The following is a 24,087-nucleotide window of genomic DNA, read 5'->3' as shown; positions in this document are numbered from 1 at the left end:
CAAACTCTTTTTGAAAGTGGTTTGTAACATACTATAAATTACTCTTAATATTGCATTCATGTTGCCAATTCACAATAAATCTCAATTAAAAAAAGAAATCTAAACTTTTTCCCTCTCCAACAGATGATCGTAAGTGCTGTACTCAATATGTCAGCAAATTTGGAAAACTTAGCAGTGGCTACAGGACTGAAAAAGGTCAGTTTTCATTCCAATCCCTAAGAAAGGCAATGCCAAAGAATGCTCAAACTATCGCACAATTGCACTCATCTCACACACTAGTAAGTAATGCTCAAAATTCTCCAAGCCAGGATTCAACAAATACATGAACCATGAAATTCCAGATGTTCAGGCTGGATTTGGAACCAGAGGAACCAGAGATCAAATTGCCAACATCCGCTGGATCATGGAAAAAGCAAAAGAATTCCAGAAAAACATCTATTTCTGCTTTACTTACTACAACAGAGCCTTTGACTGTGTGGATCACAACAAACTGTGGAAAATTCTGAAAGAGATGGGAATACCAGACCACCTGACCTGCCTCTTGAGAAATCTGTATGAAGGTCAGGAAGCAACAGTTAAAACTGGACATGGAACAACAGACTGGTTCTAAATAGGTAAAGGAGTACATCAAGGCTATATATTATCACCGTGCTTACTTAACTTATATGTAGAGTACATCATGAGAAACGCTGGGCTAGATGAAGCACAAGCTGGAATTGAGATTGCCCGGAGAAATATCAATAACCCCAGATATGCAGATGACACCACCCTTATGGCAGAAAGTGAAGAAGAACTAAAGAGCCTTTTGAGAATGAAAAAGTTGGCTTAAAGCTCATCATTCAGAAAACTAAGATCATGGCATCCAGTCCCATCACGTCATAGCAAATAGATGGGGAAATGGTGGAAACAGTAGCAGACTTTATTTTTTTGACTCCAAAATCACTGCATATGGTGATTGCACCCATGAAATTAAAAGACGTTTGCTCCTTGGAAGGAAAGTTATGAGCAACCTAGACAGTATATTAAAATGGAGAGACATTACTTTGTCAACAAAGGTCCATCTAGTCAAGGCTATGGTTTTTCCAGTAGTCACGTATGGATATCAGAGTTGGACTATAAAGAAAGCTGAGCGCTGAAGAATTGATGCTTTTGGGCTGTGGTGTTGGAGAAGACTCTTGAGAGTCCCTTGGACTGCAAGGAGATCCAACCAGTCCATCCTAAAGGAGATCAGTCCTGATTATTCACTGGAAGGACTGATGTTGAAGCTGAAACTCCAATACTTTGGCCACCTGATGCGAAGAGGTGACTCATTTGAAAAGACCCTAATGCTGGGAAAGATTGAAGGTGGGAGGAGAAGGGGACGACAGAAGATGAGATGGTTGGATGGCATCATTGACTCAATGAACATAAGTTTGGATAAGTAATGGACAGGATGTCCTGGTGTTCTGTGGTTCATGTGGTCACAAAGAGTTGGACACAACTGAGTGACTGAACTAAACAGATGATCCTAATGAATCTGTGGTAATTAGGAGCTTTGATAACACAAACATATTAATGTTAAATTAGTTAATAAATTCAAGCACAAAAAGAGAAGAAAAGCTTTAAATGCTGAGTTTTGGTTTTTACTATTTATACAGAATTTTAGAAGACAAAATTAGAATCTTTTTAAAAAACCAAAATTTTTATTTAAAAGCAAATAAATTCAACCCATTAGTGCTGGTAACTAAATCAGTTCAGTTCAGTTGCTCAGTCGTATCTGACTTTTTGTGACCCCATGAATCGCATCATGCCAGGCCTCCTTGTCCATTACCAACTCCTGGAGTTCACTCAAACTCACGTCCATCGAGTCAGTGATGCCATCCAGCCATCTTATCCTCTGTCGTCCCCTTAACCTCCTGCCCCCAATCCCTCCCAGCATCAGAGTCTTTTCCAATGAGTCAGCTCTTCACATGAGGTGGCCAACGTATTGGAGTTTTAGCTTCAACTTCAGTCCTTCCAATGAACACTCAAGACTGATCTCCTTTAGGATGGACTGGTTGGATCTCCTTGCAGTCCAAGGGACTCTCAAGAGTCTTCTCCAACACCACAATTGAAAAGCATCAATTCTTCGGCACTCAGCTTTCTTTATAGTCCAACTCTCACATCCATACACGACCACTGGAAAAACCATACCCTTGACTAGACGGACCTTTGTTGGCAAAGTAATGTCTCTGCTTTTGAATATGCTATCTAGGTTGGTCATAATCATGGCTGCAGTCACCATCTGCAGTGATTTTGGAGCCCCCAAAAATAAACTCTGACACTGTTTCCACTGTTTCCCCATCTCTTTCCCATGAAGTGATGGCACCAGATGCCATGATTTTAAGTTTTCTGAATGTTGAGCTTTAAGTCAACTTTTTCACTCTCCTCTTTCACTTTCATCAAGAGGCTTTTTAGTTCCTCTTCACTTTCTGCCATAAGGGTGCTGTCATCTGCATATCTGAGTTTATTGATTTCTCCCCGCAATCTTGATTCCAGCTTGTGCTTCTTTCAGCCCAGCGTTTCTCATGATGTACTCTGCATAGAAGTGAAATAAGCAGGGTGACAATATACAGCCTTGACATACTCCTTTTCCTATTTGGAACCAGTCTGTTGTCCAGTTCTAACTGTTGCTTCCTGACCTGCATACACATTTCTCAAGAGGCAGGTCAGGTGGTCTGGTATTCCCATCTCTTGAAGAATTTTCCACAGTTTATTGTGATCCACACAGTCAAAGGCTTTGGCATAGTCAATAAAGCAGAAATAGATGTTTTTCTGGAACTTTCTTGCTTTTTCAATGATCCAGCGGATGTTGGCAATTTGATCTCTGGTTCCTCTGCCTTTTCCAAATCCAGCTTGAACATCTGGAAGTTCACGGTTCACGTATTGCTGAAGCTTGGCTTGGAGAATTTTGAGCATTACTTTATTAGCGTGTGAGATGAGTGCAATTGCGCAGTGGTTTGAACATTCTTTGGCATTGCCTTTCTTTGGGACTGGAATGAAAACTGACCTTTTCCAGTCCTGTGGCCACTGCTGAGTTTTCCAAATTTGCTGTAACTAAATGCATATGTATCAAATATATATGAAATATATGCAGCATCAAATGACAGAACACCAAGTATGTTATTTTGTTCTATCATTTATATATATATAATGTACATTATATATATACATTTATATATATATACAGTATATGCACACAACGTAGTAAAGATGAGGAGACTGTGTTTAAACATTAATTCAACAAATGTTTAGTCCATGTCAAACACATGGAACAACAGATATACTGAATTAAATTGATAATCTGGATCCTCACAGAGCTCACAGTCTAATGGGAGGAGACAAAAACCAAAGAGTGGGGTGGCAGGCAAGTTGTAATTTTAAATACAATAGCTGAAGAAGGACTGAGGAGAAAAGGTGATGTTTGATTAAAAACCTAATGGAGGTGAGGGAATAAGCCAGGCTAAGAATGTAGGGGAAAAAGTTCCAGCAAGTTTTTTTCCCTTGAGAGACAGAGGAATAATCTAGTGTGTATCTGTGTATGGTGGGTTGCAATTGGCAGAAATGCAGAAAGACATGAAGAATTGGGAAGCTTACAATGACTAGGAAAGCATGAAAAACCAAAAAAGTGCTTAGAAACAGAACATACGAACACCATTTCTACAGACTTAATGCAGCAAAAATGATAGAGCACCAACTATGTCGTTTCCAAACTTCCGTTAGCCACAATTTCATCTTTTCTGCAAGATGATGATAAATAATACCTATCACCATGATAATTTAGAAATAAAACTGATTATGGGACAAAACTATTTGCATTAATATTACCATCAAGATAAAAAACCTGCATGCGTGTGTGCCAGGTCACTTCAGTCATGCCCGACTCTGTATGACTGACTCTATGGACTGTAGCCCGCCAAGCTCCTCTGTCCATGGGGATTCTCCAGGCAAGAATACTGGAGTGGGTTGCCATGCCCTCTTTCAGGGGATCTTCCCAACCCAGGAATCGAACCCAGGTCTACTGCATTGCAGGCGGATTCTTTACTGTCTGAGCCACTAGGGAAGTCCCTGGGAAGCCCCCCAAAACCTGAGACCAGATGAAATAAAATATCTTTTCCAATTTCTTACTCAGAGACTCTGTGAGCTCAGTTTAAGCACAACGTAACAAGTAAAGGGATAAGAGGCTTTCATTTAGTTTCTAATTTCAAAAAGAGAAGAGCAACATAGTAATATCAAAGAAGGAAGAGAGCTATAAAACAGGAAGGAGTGAAGGAAGGAAATGCATTAAGAATTGAAAATCTATCAAATCTGCCTTGTACAACTAATTGGTTTACCAAATACTCTATGAAAAGAGGGTATGGTAGATGAGGTTACTATTTCTGAATGCCACCTCTTAATCAACACATTCTTGTCTCCAGAAAATAAGAGGAAAAAGGCAGGCAGACCCTTTACCATCTGAGCCACTAGGGAAGCCCACTTATCTTAAAACTCACAAATCAACTATTGGGTGGTCCAGGAGGAAGAAGAGATGGAAAAAGTAAGGTTTTAGGAGGCTTTCTTAGGGGCTTACCCTCAGCATTTGTTAACATTTTCAGATAAAAAGTAGAGAACCTTTTTCGGAAGGTCCAGGTAACCATTCAGAGCTTTTCCCTCCCAGTCCTATCACTTCATGGCAAAGAGAAGGGGAAAAAGTGGAAGCAGTGACAGATTTTTTTATCCTGGGCTCCAAAAATCACTGCAGATGGTGACTCTAGCCATGAAATTAAAAGATGCTTGCTTCTTGGAAGGAAAGCTATGACAAACCTAGCCAGCGTATTAAAGGGCAAAGACATCACTTTGCCAACAAAGGTCTGTATAGTCAAAGCTATGGTTTCCCAGTAGCCATGTACGGATATGAGAGTTGTACCATAAAGAAGGCTGAAAACCGAAGAACTGATCCTTTCGAATTGTGGTGCTGGAGAAGACTCTTCAGAGTCCCTTGGAATGCAAAATCAAGCCAGTCAACCCTAAAGGAAATCAATCCTGAATATTCACTGGAAGGATTGATGCTGAAGCTGAAGCTCTAATACTCTGTGTGAAGAGGTGACTCATTGGAAAAGATCCTGATGCTGGGAAAGATTGAAGGGAAAAGGGGTGGCAGAAGATGAGATGGTTGGAGTGGCCTCAATGGATATGAATTTGAGCAAACTCTGGGAGATAGTGAAGAGCAGAGGAGACTGGCATGCTGCAGTCCATGGCGTCACAAAGAATCAGACCTGACTTAGTTACTGAACAACAACAGCATAGTCCAAGTCATCAGCAGTAAAACCGGCCAGTATCTGCTGCTTTTTTTTCTCTCTCTATCCCTGCTTAGATTTCTGTTGAAAAGAAACCATATGGTGATTTTTAGGAAGGCAGGCAGGCAGGCATCCACTCCAATCAGTGCCTGCCGGCCTCTACTTGAAATAACAATGAACATTGTTGCCCAAGAAGAACAACAGTGCTCTAGACATTCAGGGGAAATGTCTGAGTATGCAAGATTTATTAGAAATGACACATTACACAAGTAATGCATTTTTCTTTTCTTCTCTTTTTCCTGTCTGAAGCCAGTATCTCCTCATGTGATCTCCTCATGTCTCACCAGAAAGGGTATTTACCAAATCTTATTTGATGCTAGAGAGGGAAAAAAAATCACCCTCTATTTTTAGCATTTATAATTGATTGTATTTTGGTTACAAGTAACTAATAAATAACTTTTATTTCCAGATTCAAACTGGAATTTAAAAAACAAAAATCATATGACAATCTGCTGTGTATGTAAGAACAAGAAAATGAGTCTGTGAATGTGAAAAAGAAAAAACTAAAAATGGTTGAGATAAACTTAAACATGCAAAGCTATGAATACCAGGTCAGTACAGAATTTACAAAGCTGTCAGGGACAGGAAATTTAAAGACTGAAAACCAAGGATAAAGATAAATGGGATCATCTCTACGATGAAAATGCAAATAGTAGGATTCTTTCCTAAGACAGAACCAATCATCCCACTAAACAAGTTTATAAATGGTCCTGGAAAAAGGAACAGAGCTTAAGTTCCAAATCTATAGTTGAAATTAGAATTTTAAGATAGGAAGTGCCAAAATCGTGGCAATAAATTTAAGGATCATGTAAACTTGAGAAGGAGGAAACATGGCAGGTAAGTTTCAAAGTGGACAACAGTAGGAGAACACATTTAGGGATTATTTAAATATAAAATGATGGATTACGAATGTTTTAAGTTATGAACAAAGGAAAGGGAACGGAGTGTGGTCTCCCAAGTAAACAGTTTATTAAAGTAAACAATTTATTAAAAAAATTAGCAAAATTCATTGCCAAACAGGTCTGCAGTTGTAGAAATCTGAAAACACACAAATATATAAATAGTAAAAAATCATGTAGAGTTCTGACAACTTCATGTTAGAAAAGATATAAAAGAATTAGATAAAGATACTTGGGGGAATTAAAATGATCAAAGGGTTTTGGGGATATTAGATATAAAAAGTAAACAATTATTTTCTCTAGAAAGGCTGAAAAGGTAACTGACATTTCTAAGTTATGAAAAGAGGATGAAAATTTATGAAAAGAAGAAAAGGGAAGTGTTTAAAAAAAAACTTATAGAATGAGGGTTGCACCCTTTATAAGATGAAACAGGGAAATTTAAAACAAACTAACGGAAGCACAGATTTAAATAACAGCCTATAAACTTACTGAAGTCTTTACTTCAAGAAGTAGTAAAAATATAAGTTTTCTTAAGTTTTAATAAATTATTGGATGAAGACCCTTATCAGGGAATGTGGAGAAGGAAGTCTATAGAGTACATGCCTACTTTTGAGGGGAGAAATGAACTAATGACCATGCCCACTTCCACATAACTCTTTAGTTTAAGAGCAGGATAGTCATGTTACATTATAAGGCCCAAGACAGGAAAACGGGAAGAACACTACCAAGAAAAATTTCCTTAAATACTCAGCAAGAGAGAATTCCAGATCTATTATGATAAACCAAGAACCTTGACTAATTAGAAACAAAATCACCTTTTGAAATAGGAAATGAGCAGTCCATGTCTTGAATCAACTCTCATCTTAGGCCAGAATCCCTAGGAGCATTCAGCAGATACAACAGAGGGTGGGTTTGTATTTAGCGTATTACTGATTTGCAAACCCATGAGCAAAAGCACAGTATACATGAAGTCCATCAGTCCAAGTTTCAGTGAAAGGGGCCTTTCTAAAGGCACTTTACAAAAGGTCTTTGAAACACAAACCTGAATAAAATCTTTAAATTAGTTTAACAAAGGTAACCTAATGCCTGTTCACTGCTTGTCTCCCCACCCCATATTTGTAAACAGGTGTGCAAATGAGCAGAACAAAGCAGACATATAACAAAATTATATTTTTCTCCAGTGTTTAAAGCAAACAAGAAAAATCTTAAACATTACTCATTGCTTTGAAAATGACTGTGTTAACCTCTATTTTCATTTTTAAATCATCTAATTTCAACTAGAATTGCCTGATCTTCAAAACAAATGTTTCTCTTCTAGAATATAAATAATTTTAAACTTCCATTATTCTGTAGTAGTCTTTCCTGTGAGAAATAATTAGCTCAAAATTTTCTATCATGTTCTTTTCCCTAAATTGATTTTGTTACACACAAAAAAGGTAAGCAGAATAAAAATGATTTTTAGGAGGTTTAATTTAAATGTATTTATTACATTTATATTTAAAATAAAAGTCTGCCCCAGATGAAGTGATTAAATACAGAAATGAACAGGTAAGAACAAACGGATTTAGGAATGCACAATGAGCAGACAAGTTTCCCAATGGTCATTCATTCGGCATTTTGTGTCGAACTGCAAAACTCTCTTTCCCGTTAATACCATTCTAAGAATGGGTTAAAGAAACAGAAGAGTCGGAAAAGGAAGAAAGATCAAAAGTCTGGGAGTGGAATGGAGAGAGAAGAATTCAAAATAAAGTGAAACCTTCCCGAGAAAGCAAATAAAATGAGGCATTAAGAATTCCACCATAACTATGCTACATGTGCTTAAAAAAACTACAACTACATAATTATTTTAAGTGCTACCTTTTCTTGTTGAACCAAATGTAAGCGACCTTTATGTACCCAAAGCTAACTGAGCTAGTAGTCGCAATATCCTGCAACAGAATCCTTCAAAAGAGACCACTTGGAATTGCTTAATCTTGATGGTACTTAGTGGTAAAATCATGAGCCAGCTCTGAAAGAAGATCTAGCAGGCCTGCCTTTTCACAAACTTAACGTTGTTGGGTGTGGTTGGTTGATTCTGAAAAGAGAAATTACAATAAGCCTTGGTAGCTTTGACACAGCCTTTAAATGATAAAATAAATGGGTTTAATGTGTCTCTAATGTTTATTATGGTAAAGTTGATCAGTTTAACCCTTTGCAAACAAGCAAGGGATCTTGAAAGCAGGAAGCTTTTCTGTGGAACTCCTGACGCAACACAAACCATAGCAGTTACTGCAAAGCTTAATGCAAACCCTCTAGAGTCCACGTTGACAAATTCTTTAACAAGCCCTGTGGTTACAGGGAAGCTGGTTTCACTCTGACTCACTCCTACTCAAACAGTTTACTGGAAATGAAGGGGAGGGGGAATTTTCAGAGAAGTCATGTGATGGCCAGACAAACCACAGCCAGTAAAGGTTCAACAGAGTCAAAAACAGGTCCCAGCAACAACCGACACCCAGAGTGTTCAACTGGCACTAAATTATATGAAAATGAGTCCTGGTGGGTTTCTGATCATCCACACCATGAAGTCGCTCATAAATCTCTGTATATATTATAAAGGAACAGATACTTCACAGAGGGAAAAACCAGCAGGCATTGACACGGTCTGTGCAACTACAAACACTTCATAGGAAAATGTGCTTAACAAAAAAACGCCATCACAGGAATGTTAAAGCACTTCAGTGAGTGTGTAAATAATCATTATTAAATGCTTTCCCATTGTCTCTAACCTCAAATGATCAAACATATATTCTATCATTAGCAAAAAAAAAGTAAAATTAAAAACCCTTTAATTATCACCTTGTGCTTTGAGGGGATGTTCACTGACTACACTACACTCAGTATCTTGTAATGACCTACAATGGAAAAGAATCTGAAACACACACACACGCACACACACACACACAACTAAATCACTTTGCTGTAGACTGAGACACTGTAAATCAACTATACTTCAATATAAAAAAAGAGAACAGCACAAGTGATGAACTTTTTTGGTTCTTAAGTTATGTGTTTTCACTAAATAAAATAATGTAAGTAACCTGAAATTTCTGAATAGGATATAGATCTTATTAAGTCAAAAAAGGGTATTTTTAGCCTAAAATATATTCAGTACACACTAGTCAAAGTTATCAGTACTTAAACTTAACTTGGGGACTCAGTTTCAATAAATCAGACTAAGTGTAAGTGGCAAGTATTAATTAATTTAAATACTGCTGTCCTAAACAGAAGCTAAGAAAAGCTCCTTTAAAATAAAATAAAATCCAGAAATTACAAAACAGCTTTTGAGGAACTACTTAATCTAAGGTGATGTACAGAATCACGAATTATACCCAATAAAAAGACAAGCTAACCACGATTAATATGGAGGGGAATACTGTATTCTTTTAAAAGATGAAGTTCTAAGAAATTTAAATTTCTTATTTCTAACTCAATTCTCAATTTTCTATAGTGACAGAATAATAAGAAACGGTAACTTTCACAGTCAGCAACCTAATATCTTGCAACAAAGAATCCAAGTAGCTAGGTCACTTGAACAGATGTCATTTAGGAAAGCAAACTTATTCAAAGCATATTCTTCTAAAACCCTATTGTGTAAGTTTTAAACACAGAAATACCACAATCACCCCCATGTTCCCATTCCCCGTTACTTCAATAACCCTGGCTGACCTAACCTTTTAGGGTACATGAAGCAAATAAGTTACTTTATTTTTTTCTAAAACTCTTTTATTCCAATGTCTTTAATTTTTCTTTCCTTTGGTTATGCAGCTTATAGAATAAACAAGTCACCACAATAACCTTCACTTTTTCCCCTAAAGCACAGAACTTTACAAGCTTTGTTTTACTAAATGTGAATTAAAAATTATGTCATCTAGCTTAATGATGTCTACTATATCATCTTCAACTCTTGCTTTCATATGACTTTTTTTGGCTGCACCACGTGGCAAGTGAAACTTCTTTAACCAGGAATCAAATTCATGCCCCACTGAGGTGGAAGTATGGAGACTTAACTGGACCACCAGGGAAGTGCTCAGATAAACTTTTTTTTTTAATGAAAGATTCTTTAAATTCTATAGTGCTTTGTAATCGGATGATTATTAAACTCAAAGATGGAAAACAATTAAATCTTTTTTATGTAAGAGGATTTCTGTGTTGAAAATATTTTATATTTTATTTTGTGGTGGAATAAGATTAAATGCTCCCTTTTGACTGAGCAGCAACATGGCAGTCTGCCAGATTAAGCACCTTACAAAAGGCAGCAAAAAGGGAGACTAGAGGAAAAGTGGTTGATCCATGTTCTAAGAAAAACTGGAATAATGTGAGAAAGCACCAACTACGTCCAACATAAAAATATTGGAAAAACTGGTCATGAGAACTCAAGGAACCCAAATCACACTGGACAGCAAGGGTCATGTTTCTGAAGTGAGCTTAGCTAATCTGCAAAATGATGAAGTTGCATTTAGAAAATTCAAGCTAATTACTGAGGATGTTCAGGGCAAAAATTGGCTGATTTTCATGGCACAGGTCCTGCTTGTGACAAAATGTGTTCCATGGTCAAAAAACGGCAGCCCACGAGTAAAGTTCGTGTTGATGTCAAGATTACCGATGGTGATGAGCTTCATTTAGGCTCTGTTGGTTTTACTGAAAAGCAGTAAACAACCAGACTTGGAAAACCTCACACTCAGCACCAAGAGATCTGCCAAAACCAGAGAATGACCTGAAAGAAGCTGTCAATAAACTGAGTCCAGACAGCTTTGGAAAAGACATGGAAAACGCTTGCCAATCTATTTATCTGCTCTATGATGTCTTTCTTAGAAAAGTAAAAATGCTTTTTTCCCAAGTTTGAATTGAGAAAACTCATGTTTCATGATGAAGGTAGTAATTTTGGAAAAGCGACTGGGAAAGAGACAGGGACTACAGTTGAACAAGCTGATGGATATCAGTTACCAGTCTAGAAATCTGTATAAAATTCGGACTTGTAAGAGTGACAATAAAAAATCTTATTTGTGATGCTAATAAAAAAGTATGAATATTAAATGAACATGTTTCATGTAACTGTACATTTTCTCTCTTAACTGATATTTCCAGTGCATTCAAAGAACCTACCACTTGAGTAGTATGTGCAAGACCATGCAGGTGCTGCCAAAAATACTTCTTTTGTGGTCTCTTCTCATGGAGCTTATGAGCTCCTGGGTAAGAAGAGAAAAGCCTAAAAGTAGTTCTAAAAGAAGGCAGAAAGTGACATAAGAAAAATATAGCAAGAGATGATTTCCAGGGAATGGGAAGATTTTTTTCTTTTTTAAACACGTGCCCTCCTTCAGGTGAATAATGCTGCTAATTATACTCTTTAGGGAGAAATTCACAACTTTGGGCTGATCCAGGAAAAGCTGGCCTGGACAGCCTTGCGGCAGGATGTGACTGAGGTAAGGATCACCCCCTTTCTCCGAATCCTGAGGCTTTCTTACGAGTCTGGTCAGACTACAACCTGAATGGGAAGATTTTTGAGCAGCAAAGTTTCACGACCAGAGGAATTTTTCAGAAAATTATTTTTGCTGCTTTATTTGGAAATAGACTGGGGGAAACAGGGCTGGAAGAGGAGATCTATTAGAGAGTCACTAGAAATGTTCAGGGGAAAGGTGATAAAGGCATGAACCAGCAGTAGTAAGGGAAAAGAGAGGACAGATTTGAAGATACTGTGGCAATAAGTAGAATCAACAGGCCTTGAACAATACTGGATATGGGAGGTGAGGCTGGCATCAGAGACTTAGATTTTTACTCCAAGTGACTATGAGGATGGTGATATCATTAACAGAACAAAGGACAAAAAATCATAAAGAGAATAATTAAATCTTGCATGAAATAGTTCACAAGGCACATAAACAGCTCTCTAGACCTAACTTTCATAAATGATGCTAGAATTGGTCAAGGTCATAGGAAGCTACATTCATTCATGTCTACCTCCCAGAGACATCTAGTAAAAACATGATAGGAAGCCAAGGGCAAAAGGAAGTCAGCTTAGTGGAAAAACACTGCCTAATCTCGCTCTTGTGTCACAAAAATAAAGTAGGTACCATAAAGAATCAGAATTTAAATAAATGCATTAATCATCTTTTTGTCCTCCCCCAAATACCTATAGAACAAAATCCAACCATCAGTCCAAAGTGGAATTTAGGTAAATACTTAGCTTTAAAATTGTTACCTAGAAACAATTTCCTATAAAAGCATCTACATCCTTTAACAGAGGTGGAGAGCACATGGTAAGGCAACAACAGCCAAGGCTTTTTTTTCACTCTTCCTGCTGATAAACTCAATTCTACCACAGGGCTTTACCTTCAAAAATAAAAAACACATTTCCCACCTCATGTCATTTTACTTAATTTGCTATTTTACCTAATTTGCTGTTCTAGCTAAAATTGATCCAACTTTTTCCTATTTTATTGACCTTGTCAAGTTGGGGGTTCTACAGAACACCATCTATGAGGAAATTCTAGCACTAAAGTCAGACAAAATTTTGCATCTTTATGAAACTGATTACTATAAAAACTTTCAAATCCCAATCGATAAACTATAGCTAAAAAGATGTTAGGATTATAGATTACCAAATAAAAATATTTTTATATACCATTAATTAACTATCTACACAAATATAATATTCAATTTATAACAACAAAATGTAAGAGAAAACTATCATGTTAAAATCACTGGGAAAACTGTGTCAGAACAATACACAAATAGGTAATGACCTGAAAAAGAGAAATTTAGATTCCTGTATTATATGATAGGTAAAAATATTTTAATACATAAAAGATGTAAAAGTAAAAGAATAAAACCATAAAAGGACTAAAAGGAAATGCACCAGAATATCATAATCATAAGGGTTCAGGAAGGTAATTTTAGGCATAACTCTAAAAGGAAACATCTAAGGTAATGGAATAAAGATAAAATGTAAACTTCCTTATCTAAAAAGCAAAACATGGTAAAACACACAATAAACAATATGGAAAAATTACTGGAAGCATATGACAAAAAGAATCACCTTAAAAATGGCAATCAATAGGAAAATGAAAAATACACTAAATACAAAAAAAAGGGCAAACTAAAAAAAAAAAGGGTAAAGTAGATGCAGGTGTTTTTGTTTTTCTGTAGTTTCAAAATTTTATACAATAAACATACTTTGCAGTCAAAAAGAAAATTATTTAAAAAAAACAAAGATGTAAAAAATAGTTGATGACACTGAAAAATGTTCATTATGTTTTTATTTTCAAAACAAGTCAAAATAATAGATAGAATACGATTCACTTACAAATATTTACAGGAAAAAGAATGAAGGATGGAAAGATTTTTTGAAAGTATACAAATATCAATTTTCTACAATAAGTTGTATATAATCACTTTGTAATAAGAACACTCCAAGCCAGGCTTCAGCAATATGTGAACCGTGAACTTCCTGATGTTCAAGCTGGTTTTAGAAAAGGCAGAGGAACCAGAGATCAAATTGCCAACATCCACTGGATCATGGAAAAAGCAAGAGAGTTCCAGAAAAACATCTATTTCTGCTTTACTGACTATGCCAAAGCCTTTGACTATGTGGATCACAATAAACTGTGGAAAATTCTGAAAGAGATGGGAATACCAGACCACCTGATCTGCCTCTTGAGAAATGTGTATGCAGGTCAGGAAGCAACAGTTAGAACTGGACATGGAACAACAGACTGGTTCCAAATAGGAAAAGGAGTATGTCAACGCTGTATATTGTCACCCTGTTTATTTAACTTCTATGCAGAGTACATCATGAGAAACACTGGACTGGAAGAAGCACAAGCTGGAATCAAGATTGCCAGGAGAAATATCAATAACCTCAGATATGCAGATGACATCACCCTTATGGCAGAAAGTGAAGAGCAACTAAAAAGCCTCTTGATGAAAGTGAAAGTGGAGAGTGAAAAAGTTGGCTTAAAGCTCAACATTCACAAAACGAAGATCATGGCATCTGGTCCCATCACCTCATGGGAAATAGATGGGAAAACAGTGGAAACAGTGTCAGACTTTATTTTTGGGGGCTCCAAAATCACTGCAGATGGTGACTGCAGACATGAAATTAAAAGATGCTTACTCCTGGGAAGGAAAGTTATGACCAACCTAGATAGCATATTCAAAAGCAGAGACGTTACTTTGCCAACAAAGGTCCGTCTAGTCAAGGCTATGGTTTTTCCTGTGGTCATGTATGGATGTGAGAGTTGGACTGTGAAGAAGGCTGAGTGCCGAAGAATTGATGCTTTTGAACTGTGGTGTTGGAGAAGACTCTTGAGAGTCCCTTGGACTGCAAGGAGATCCAACCAGTCCGTTCTGAAGGAGATCAGCCCTGGGATTTCTTTGGAAGGAATGATGCTAAAGCTGAAACTCCAGTACTTTGGCCACCTCATGTGACGAGTTGACTCACTGGAAAAGACTCTGATGCTGGGAGGGATTGGGGGCAGTAGGAGAAGGGAACGACAGAGGATGAGATGGCTGGATGGCATCACCGACTCGATGGACATGAATCTGGGTGAACTCCGGGAGTTGGTGATGGACAGGGAGGCCTGGCGTCCTGAGATTCATTGGGTCGCAAAGAGTCGGACGCCACTGAGCAACTGAACTGAACTGAACTGAATAAGAACACAATTTTAAAGATCAGCATTAAATGTGTTATGATATACATGTTGAAAAAGGACCTAAGACTTATACATATGGTATGATTTTAGTTTTTATTAAAAAAAGTTATCCATACAAAGAAAATAGTCTAGAATATGGTGGTTATTATCCTACTTTGGGGAGCAGATGTGTGTGGGTTTTCACTTTTTAATACTTATGGAAAGTGTCAATCTATAAGCCTTAACACAATATGTAAATATGCAAACCTGGAAATAATAACAGAAGTAATGAGCCTAAGACAACTTTGTTACTAAAAACATAAAAAATGTTTGCAACATCACTGATTTAAGAAATAAAGCGACAAAACTGTTGTAAATTTATTTGCATAGTGAAAACAAAAAGCAAACACAAGGATGTATTCCAAAAGTGTATCAAAACAACTAAAGTATCTTCCTTGGATATAGTAATATTCCACAGTGTTAAGTAAGAACAAACAAAAACAAAAATCTTATATCTGACAAACTTATTTGTGACTCATGAATTAAAACATTAGTACTCTCAGCCAAGTTAAAATGTGGCAACTGGCAACAACCCACCCCAACTATTCTTCACCCACAAAATAAATAAAAGTTGGGCTCCCTCCTGGCTCAGTGCTAAAGATTCCGCCTGCCAAAGTAGGAGACACGGGTTTGATCCCTGATCTGGGAAGATCCCAGACGTTGCAGGGCAGCTAAGCCCATGCACCACAAGTACTGAGCCTGTGTTCAAGAGCCCAGGAGCCACAACTACTGAAGCCCTTGTACCCTAGAGCCTGTGCTCAGCAACAAGAGAGGCCACGGGTATGAGAAGCTTTTTACCACAACCCGAGAGTAGACCCCACTTTACACAACAAGAGAAAAACCTGCGAAGCAATGCAGACCCAGCACAGCCACAAATAAACAAACAAATAAGCATTTTTTAAAAAGTGAAAAGCCTCATAAAACCTCTTATCTTAACCTGGGGAGAAGTATGTAGGGACAGATATACCTATACACTGAAATCTATAGTAAAAGTCACAAAATGGATGGATACTGTTTAAAAAGGCATTAAAGACAATAAAGAAAAGAAAAATCCAATGTAGCAAGAAAAAAATTTTTTAATCAGTTCTTCATTTCTTGTTGCCTTAACCTGTATGAAAATGTTGCTATATTGGCTTACAGTAAACAAAGCACTAATCTCAAAGTCAGAAAACTGGTTTGAGTATTGGCTCTGAGATTCCTGAGTGTTTCCTATTCAAATTGGGTAAAAAATCTTCTGCATCATGGTTGTCTTGAGGCACTTCATTCAAGTGCCTTATAGATAGATTCTCATGAAATTAATCAAAAGAAAATTGATAGGGAAAATGACAAAATTGTTAGGGATGAGTTACTTTTATTAAACTATTTTGCTTATTATTTCTAGTTTATATATGTTAACTATATATGGGATGTTAACTGTAGTTAACTAGATGTTAACTATAATTTGGGATATAAATTTTAAATAAAATGTTCATGAAGAGTATATAATTTCTGATGCTGTTCAGTCGCTAAGTTGTGTCTGACTCTTTGTGACCCCATGGACTGCATGATGCCAGGCTCCTCTGTCCTCCCTTATCTCTGGGAGCTTGCTCAAATTTCTCACTAAAGAACATGAAACAGAGGTATATATTTTGTTTACTTGATTTTTTAATACAAGCAAGTATGAAATTAGGGAGTTTACCCTAAAATAGTGATGGTAATTATTGGCTTTATAGGACAAAAACAGTTAAACCTCATAAGCATCAGAAGTGTTGTGTACAATTTAAAACAAAGTAGAATTAGAGAAGATCTATTCTAAAAGTAATCAAAATAATTATGGTCGTAAGCGATGAAGGAAAAAGATTACTATGCTAATGGTAGATAAAGATTTAGAGTCTTCAAGATGCAAAAGTCTTTAAGAGCTCAAATTACATGAATAAGATGAAGCATGATTTACTTCATCAAATTCTAGAAGACCTGAGTTTTTGGAAGTTGACAAATTTATAGAATGCATTATTTACAACCCAAGTATCAAAAAAATGTGAAGAATGAAATGCCTCATCCAGCTAAGGCTCTACTCAAGGCAGGGAGTTGCTATGTAGGGATCCATGAAAGGTATCACATAGAGTGAGACAAGGAACTCATTCTTTTTGGAAATAGCAATTCCATTTGTACACAATTAAAACTCACAAGAATTTTGAGCCAATATGAAAAAAAAATTGAGCCAATGTGGGCCTCAATAAGCTTTCACTGGCTAATTCTAAGACAAAGCTTTACAGTTTCTCACATGAGTATATCCTCCTGCCACAGGAGAGACAACTTTTTAATATCCGACAGGCTCATCACTTCCCTCTTTCTAGGAACCATGTCTAAATTCCTTTTCTACAATTGCTCACATTGCATGATGTCAAGATCAATTATCACCTCATTCTCCCTCCTAGAGAAATTCTAGTTGTACAGTAAGCTTTTTATGTCAAGATGACCACATAAGACCTTTGCCCCTGGGGGAGATTAAAGACAACTGCAAATTCTTTGCTTACGCCTGGAATGGACAGGCGGGTCTAATTTCCCTTTCTCAATCTGCGCTGGCTTTAGTGATCTACTTTGCGCCAACACGGTGGCAAAGCGACTAGGATTCCCAAGGTTATGTCACAGGAAAATGTGCATCTTTCAGAACACTTGCCAGAACTCAGGTGCCATGACATGAGGAAATCCAAGAAGCCCCATGAAGAATAATTGAGGTCCTAAACCAAAAGTCCCACTGAACTCCAAACCAACAGCCAGAATCAACTTACCAGTTATATACGTAAACCATCTTGGAAGTAGATACTTCAACTGACAGTCAAGCTATTTTGCCCAAATTCCACAGCTGTGAGCAATATAAGCTATTCTTGTTTCAAATCACTAAATATTGGGGTGGTTTATATACTCAGCAATAGATAACTGGAACACCTTTTATGTCAATAATAACCCCAAACAGAAACACTGAGCTCTGTCTTTGATGAAACTAGCATTAATTAATTAAGACAGGGGCAGATGGAAAGAAAATATTGTATCTGAGAGCCTGCAGTGAAAGACACGGAAAAGAAGCAAAGTGATTTGTATCAATACTACAGAACTGCACAATGGATCATCATCAGAACTGCAGAAGAAATGAGGACAGGGCTGAAAGCAAGGAGACAGTATAAATAGTACTTTGCACTATGAGACGACTTCCTGCCCCAGTCCTAAAGAACACATCAACCATGGTCTCTAAACAAAGAAAACCAAAGGTTCTGGACTCAGGACATTTGTGCAGGCACTGTCAGACTTACCACAAAGCAGGTTAAGTGAAAGTCTACTCAGTAAATGAGGATCTTTAACCTGCCTTCCACAGCTTAGCTTTAGAATGTCAAGGGCAAGGTTTATAATCCCTAAGCAAGAAAACAGAAGACCCATCACTAGAAAAATTGAACTATCCCAAAGGAAAGATGGATAGGAACAGATACACAGAGGTTCCAATAAACCAGGTGGCCGGCCACTCCTGTACCTTGCCTCAACATACAAAGTTCCCATTCAGCTTTATGTGCTTTATTTTTATATATAATATAAATAGAAAAAGAAGGATCACCAGGCTTTGGGGAAAGCTTCCAACAGGAAACAGAACAGACAAAGGGGGAAAAAAATGCCCAGAGTACTGAAAACTTGAAGAAACTAAATATCTTCAAAAAGATAAGCCATTTTGGGGGAAGTATAATACAAACTGCTTTTTCAAAATAAATACATGACAGTGGGAAAACATTTTAATATTAAATTATAGAAGAAGAGTTGAAGAAATTGGATACAAAGTCAAATGAGACAAATATTAGGAGGAAAATTATAAAGAAAAATAAAAAAGATATGATATAGATACGATTATCAAAATAATAAATTCCAGATAGTAAGACTAGAGACCAAACATGGCAAATTGACACACAAAAAAATACAAGAAAGTTTTCCAAAACTAGAGGACACTAAGTTGACAAGTTTCCTGAGTGCCCAGCAGAATAAATTTTAAAAAGACCATATCTCAGACTTCCCTAGAGGCCTGGTGGTTGGAGTATGCAGGACAACGCAGGGGATATGGGTTTGATCCCTGGTCTGGGAAGATTCCACATGCCTCGGGGCAACTAAAGCCCATGCACCACAGCAACTGAGCCCGAGCTGCAACTACTGAAGCCTGCATGCCCTACGGCCTGTGCTCTGCAACGAGAAGCCTGTGCTCTGCAACGAGAAGCCTGTGCAAAACTAGAGAGTAGCCCCTGCTCACTGCAACTAGAGAAAGCCCGTGTACAACAATGAACACCCAACACAGCCAAAAAATAAAAGAACAATAAAACTCGAGTTCTGATTAAAAAAAAAAAAAAGACCCCTATCTCAGATAATGAATTTAATAGCTTCTAGAGAAAAAAACCAAAACAACCAAAAAGACTAACCACAGAGAGGGCTCAGCATGGCATTGGGCTTCCCTGGTAGATCAGGCGGTAAAGAATTCTCCTGCAATGCAGGAGACCCAGGTTTGATCCCTGGGTCGGGAAGATCCCCTAGAGAAGGAAATGGCAACCCACTCCAGTATTCTTGTCTGGGAAATCCCACAGACAGAGGAGCCTGGTACAGACTGTGAGGTCCCAAAAGAGCTGGACAAGACTTAGCAACTAAACAGCAAAGTCAAGAAAGGGGAAGATAAGGGATCTAAATCAGGAGAAAAATAATAGTGCAGAGGGTTTTTTAAATAAAAAAAAAAAAAAAACACCACCAAATACAGACTGGAGTAGGAGCATGCAGGAATCCAGAGTGATGACCCCAAGAAAAAAACAGAATTGATAAATTAATTTATGTCACCAAGTGGAAAGTGATGCTGGAAGAGTTTCAAAAAACTGGTAGAGAGAAGAGACTGAAGAAACTATACAAGTGAAAAAATGATTTGACTTCAACTTGCTGATTTTATACAGATAAAAGGTTTTGATATGTTAAATGACATGTAATAATTAGTGTCACAAAGGACAGAGGTATCAGTTACCACAAATGGGGATACTCAACCATCTATGGACATTGTTTCAGTAAATGGAATTTACTAGCGGTGCTGCCATTCTGAGTTCTGGTTTCAGCCTTACTTCTAAGCATGTAAAATTAGGGAAGTTAACCATTTCTACAACCAGTGTATTCTTTTGGAAAACGTCTGTTAGCCTTTGCCCTGCTTCATTTTGTACTCCAAGGCCAAACTTGCCTGTTACTCCAGGATCTCTTGGCTTTCTACTTTGGCATTCCAGTCCCCTATGATGAAAAGGACCTTTTTTTTTAGTGTTAGTTCTAGAAGGTCTTGCAGGTCTTCACAGAACTGTTCTGCTTCTTCAGCATTAGTGGTTGGGGCATAGACTTGGATTACTGTGATGTTGAATGGTTTGCCTTGGAAACGAACTGAATCATTCTGTCGTTTTTGAGACTACATCCAAATACTGCATTTTGGACTCTTGTTGACTATGAGGGCTCCATTTCTTCTAAGGGATTCTTGCCCACAGCAGTAGATAAAATGGTCATCTGAATTAAATTTGCCCATTCCCACCCATTTTAGTTTACTGATTCCTAAAATGTCAACGCTCACTCTTATCATCTCCTGCTTAACCACATCCAGTTTACCTTGATTCATGGACCTAACATTCCAGCTTCCTATGAAATACTGTTCTTTAAATCACTGGACTTTACTTTCACCACCAGACATATCCACAACTAGAGAAGGGGGTGACAGAGGATGAGATGGTTGGGTGGCATCACTGATTCAATGGATGCGAGGTCTGTGCAAACTCAGGGAGACAGTGAAGGACAGGGAAGCCTGGTATGCTGCAATTCATGATATCACAAAGAGTTGGACACAATTTAGTGACTGAACAACAACAACAAACCATTTCTAGATCTGCAGTTTTCTACAAAATCAGCTAAGAAGTTTTGCCTCATCAGCTATATTCACCTGACCTCTCAGTAACTGACTACCGCTTCTTCAAGTATTTCAACAACATCTGCAGGAAAACGCTTCCACAACCAGCAGGAGGCAGGAAATGCTTTCCAGGAGTTCGCTGAATCCCAAAGCATAGACTTTTATGCTACAGGAATAAACAAACTTCTCTCTCATTGGCAAAAATGTGTTGATTGTAATGGTTCCTATTTTGAATAATAATGATGCGTCTGAGCCTAGTTATAAAGATTCAAAATTCAAGGTCCAAAATCACGATTACATCCGCACCAACCTAGTAACACTAAGATACAGGTTGATATATATATCAAAAAACTATATATAGTTTTTGCTCAGGTGTCAAAGGCCTCAGCCTTTTCCCCCCACAACAGTGGGTAAGTTTATCTTAATTCTCCCTTCTTAACTGGGGAACTAAGTTTCCTCTAAACATGGTAAACTATTATTTTTCAAACAAGTAATTAGACAGTTCTACTATTTTGGGCTCACAAGTGGTCCACCTATTTATCCCCCTTATTTATTCAGTGGTCTGCTCAGTAAGACTTATAAACACATAACGGACACATAATGTTTCAGCTCTTTAACCTCACTGGCTACATGAATTTATCCTGGTTTAGTCTGAGTTGTCTTGTTGACTCTTTCTCTGTTTCTCTAAGATCATGATTATAATCATTTTTTCTGGCTGTGGTGGGTCTTCATTGCAGCACCGGGCTTTTCCTAGTTGCAGTGCACAGGCTTAGCAGCCCTCCTCAGCGTGTGAGATCTCAGCTCCCCTACCAGGGACTGAACCTGCGTCCCTTGCCTTTTAAGGCAGAGTCTTAATCACTGGACCACCAGGCAAGTCTCTATAATTATTTTTTATGATTCAGCTTTTCTAAATATTTTACACTAAACCTTGTATGATCTTTTTTTTTTTACACTGGCAGTTTTCTTATTTGGAGAAACTATTAAAAATTTTACCTTAATCATAACCTGTTTAAGGGATAACTAGCTATTTCCCCCCCACTGATCTTACTTGTGCAGTCTCTGCATGTTCCAGCATTTCTTCAAATTCCTGATACTCTTCATCATCTGGTTCAGCACCTGAGAGGCGAGCTGCCCTGGCCATGAAATATGGAGGTAGCTCTCCAATTGCTGTACCGATACCCTACATAAAAAAACAAAACATTTACATGAGATTTTCTCAACACAGTGATGCGAAGCAGATTAAATCTTTAAATTTCAATATCACCAAAAGCATGTTAAGATGTATATATTAGGAAGGAAAAGACATGCTACATGATCAGGAGGACATGAGTTTGAATCCTGACCTTAATACGGATCTACACAATGCCTGGCCAGATAGCATACACTGAATTCTCAGGCAATCCTGGGTACACTGCAGATTGTAAATTAATGTTAGTCAGTTCTCCAGCATCTCTACTTATATCCTCTGCTCTTATTTTTACATCTCTTTTCATTTTATTAATTCTAGAAATAGCTCACAGTTTTCTAGACTTTTGAAGTATAGCTGATTTGTAAATTTAGTTTCAAGTGTATAACACAGTGATTCAAAATTTTTATAGATTATATTATATTTAAAGTTATTATAAAGTTATTATTATTTGACTCTTTCATTACCCCTATAATCCTAGGCCTCCCCCTCATTACTCTTATAGTCCTATTTCCTAGCTTATTATTCCCCACATCAAACAGACTAATAAACAACCGCCTCATCTCCTTCAACAATGAAAACTTCAACTTGTATCAAAACATATAATGGGAACCCACAACACCAAAGGACAAACATGGACACTAATACCAATGTCCTTAATCCTATTCACTGGATCAACCAATCTACTGGGCCTACTGCCTCACTCATTTACACCAACCACACAACTATCAATAAACCTGGGCACAGCCATCCCCCTACGGCCTATTTTTCTTGTAGCTTATTTATTTTATACACAATAGTTTGTACCTCTTAATCCCCTATGGCTATCTTGCTCCCTCCTTCCCCTCTTCCCTCTCCTCACTGGCAACCTCTAGTTTTATCTGAAATTGTTTTGTTATAACCCCTTATTTTTAAAAATTTATACATAAATATATATTCATACACAGTTATTTTTGTCAGTCTTCCTACCTTTTTCAAATGATTTGCTAATGAGCACTCGCTAGTATAGCTCTTAGATATATATTTTCTAGGAAATCTTCTTGTATTTAGGATGTTACTTTAATCCCAGTAACAAATTTTTTGTGTGTGCAGAGTTAACAAACTGTGGTCAGGAAGCCCCCTGAAATCTCAACATTAGGATGGATAAATTTTCACCACAGGAAAAATGTTGATTTCCTCAGGACATTGAGTGACTCATGTTTCAGTCACTTTGTGGATTCTTGTTTTTGAAGAGAATTTTTTTTTTCAATCATCTTAGGATATAAGGATGAAAACAAAGGTAAGCAAACGTAAAAGAATCAGGAACTTGGTTTGAACTTAAATGGCTTAAATACAGGTTAGATAATAATGCAAGAGACCTATAGTACCCAGGAAAATTCTTAACTCTGAGCCACCCTTCTCTGCCCTGAATCATAGTGAATGAAAAAGCTTCGGTAGTTTTCAGAAGCAACTTTAGGTCTTTTTGTTTGCTCTGTCCTATGGCTCTGCCTGCTAATGCCCTGATAAGAATCCTCAAGGAACATTACCAAATTCAAGCATCCCGTGATCACAGTGCTATACTCCAGTGTGTAAAATCAACCATCTCCAAGTGTAACTGCATTATCTACATGTGAGCCAAGAGTTAGCAAGAGAATATACTGAAGTGCCAAAAGAATAAGACTAGTTAAATATCTAGTTAAAGAACAGAGAAAGGGGAGAGACATACACAGAGAAAGGTCCTGGGAGAAAGCATAAATCATATTCTTTGAAACAAGAAAAGTTAACTTTGCCTCCTCTCGAGGATATTAGAGAATTAATTATTTTAAAAACTGGTAAATAAAGAGAAACAGTCAATTATTTATCCTGTCTTATCTATATGGAAGATAACTCAGGGTAACCAAATTGATGATAAGGAGAAGTTTCTCTTTACAAAAGTATTCCAGTCATTAACCAAAGAAAAAATGATGCAATTGGAATGCCCCCATTTTATAAACCCCAGTAAAATAATGGACTTATA

General features: G+C 37.3%; 1 protein-coding gene across 5 annotated transcripts in view; it reads right to left on the bottom strand.

Moving 5' to 3' along the window:
* Positions 1–24,087, bottom strand: part of VMP1 (vacuole membrane protein 1) — a 129,898-nt gene that overhangs the window by 46,657 nt on the left and 59,154 nt on the right. For all 5 annotated transcript variants that reach the window (XM_061390200.1, XM_061390201.1, XM_061390199.1 and 2 more), the window contains one exon: positions 21,954–22,085. In XM_061390200.1, the coding sequence (XP_061246184.1) occupies positions 21,954–22,085 (132 nt within the window). The remainder of the gene's footprint in view (positions 1–21,953; positions 22,086–24,087) is intronic.

Source organism: Bos javanicus, chromosome 19, assembly GCF_032452875.1.
Source record: "Bos javanicus breed banteng chromosome 19, ARS-OSU_banteng_1.0, whole genome shotgun sequence".
Classification (NCBI taxonomy): domain Eukaryota; kingdom Metazoa; phylum Chordata; class Mammalia; order Artiodactyla; family Bovidae; genus Bos; species Bos javanicus.
The sequence above is the reverse complement of the archived record's forward strand: the minus strand, read 5'-3'. Positions and strand labels throughout refer to the sequence as shown.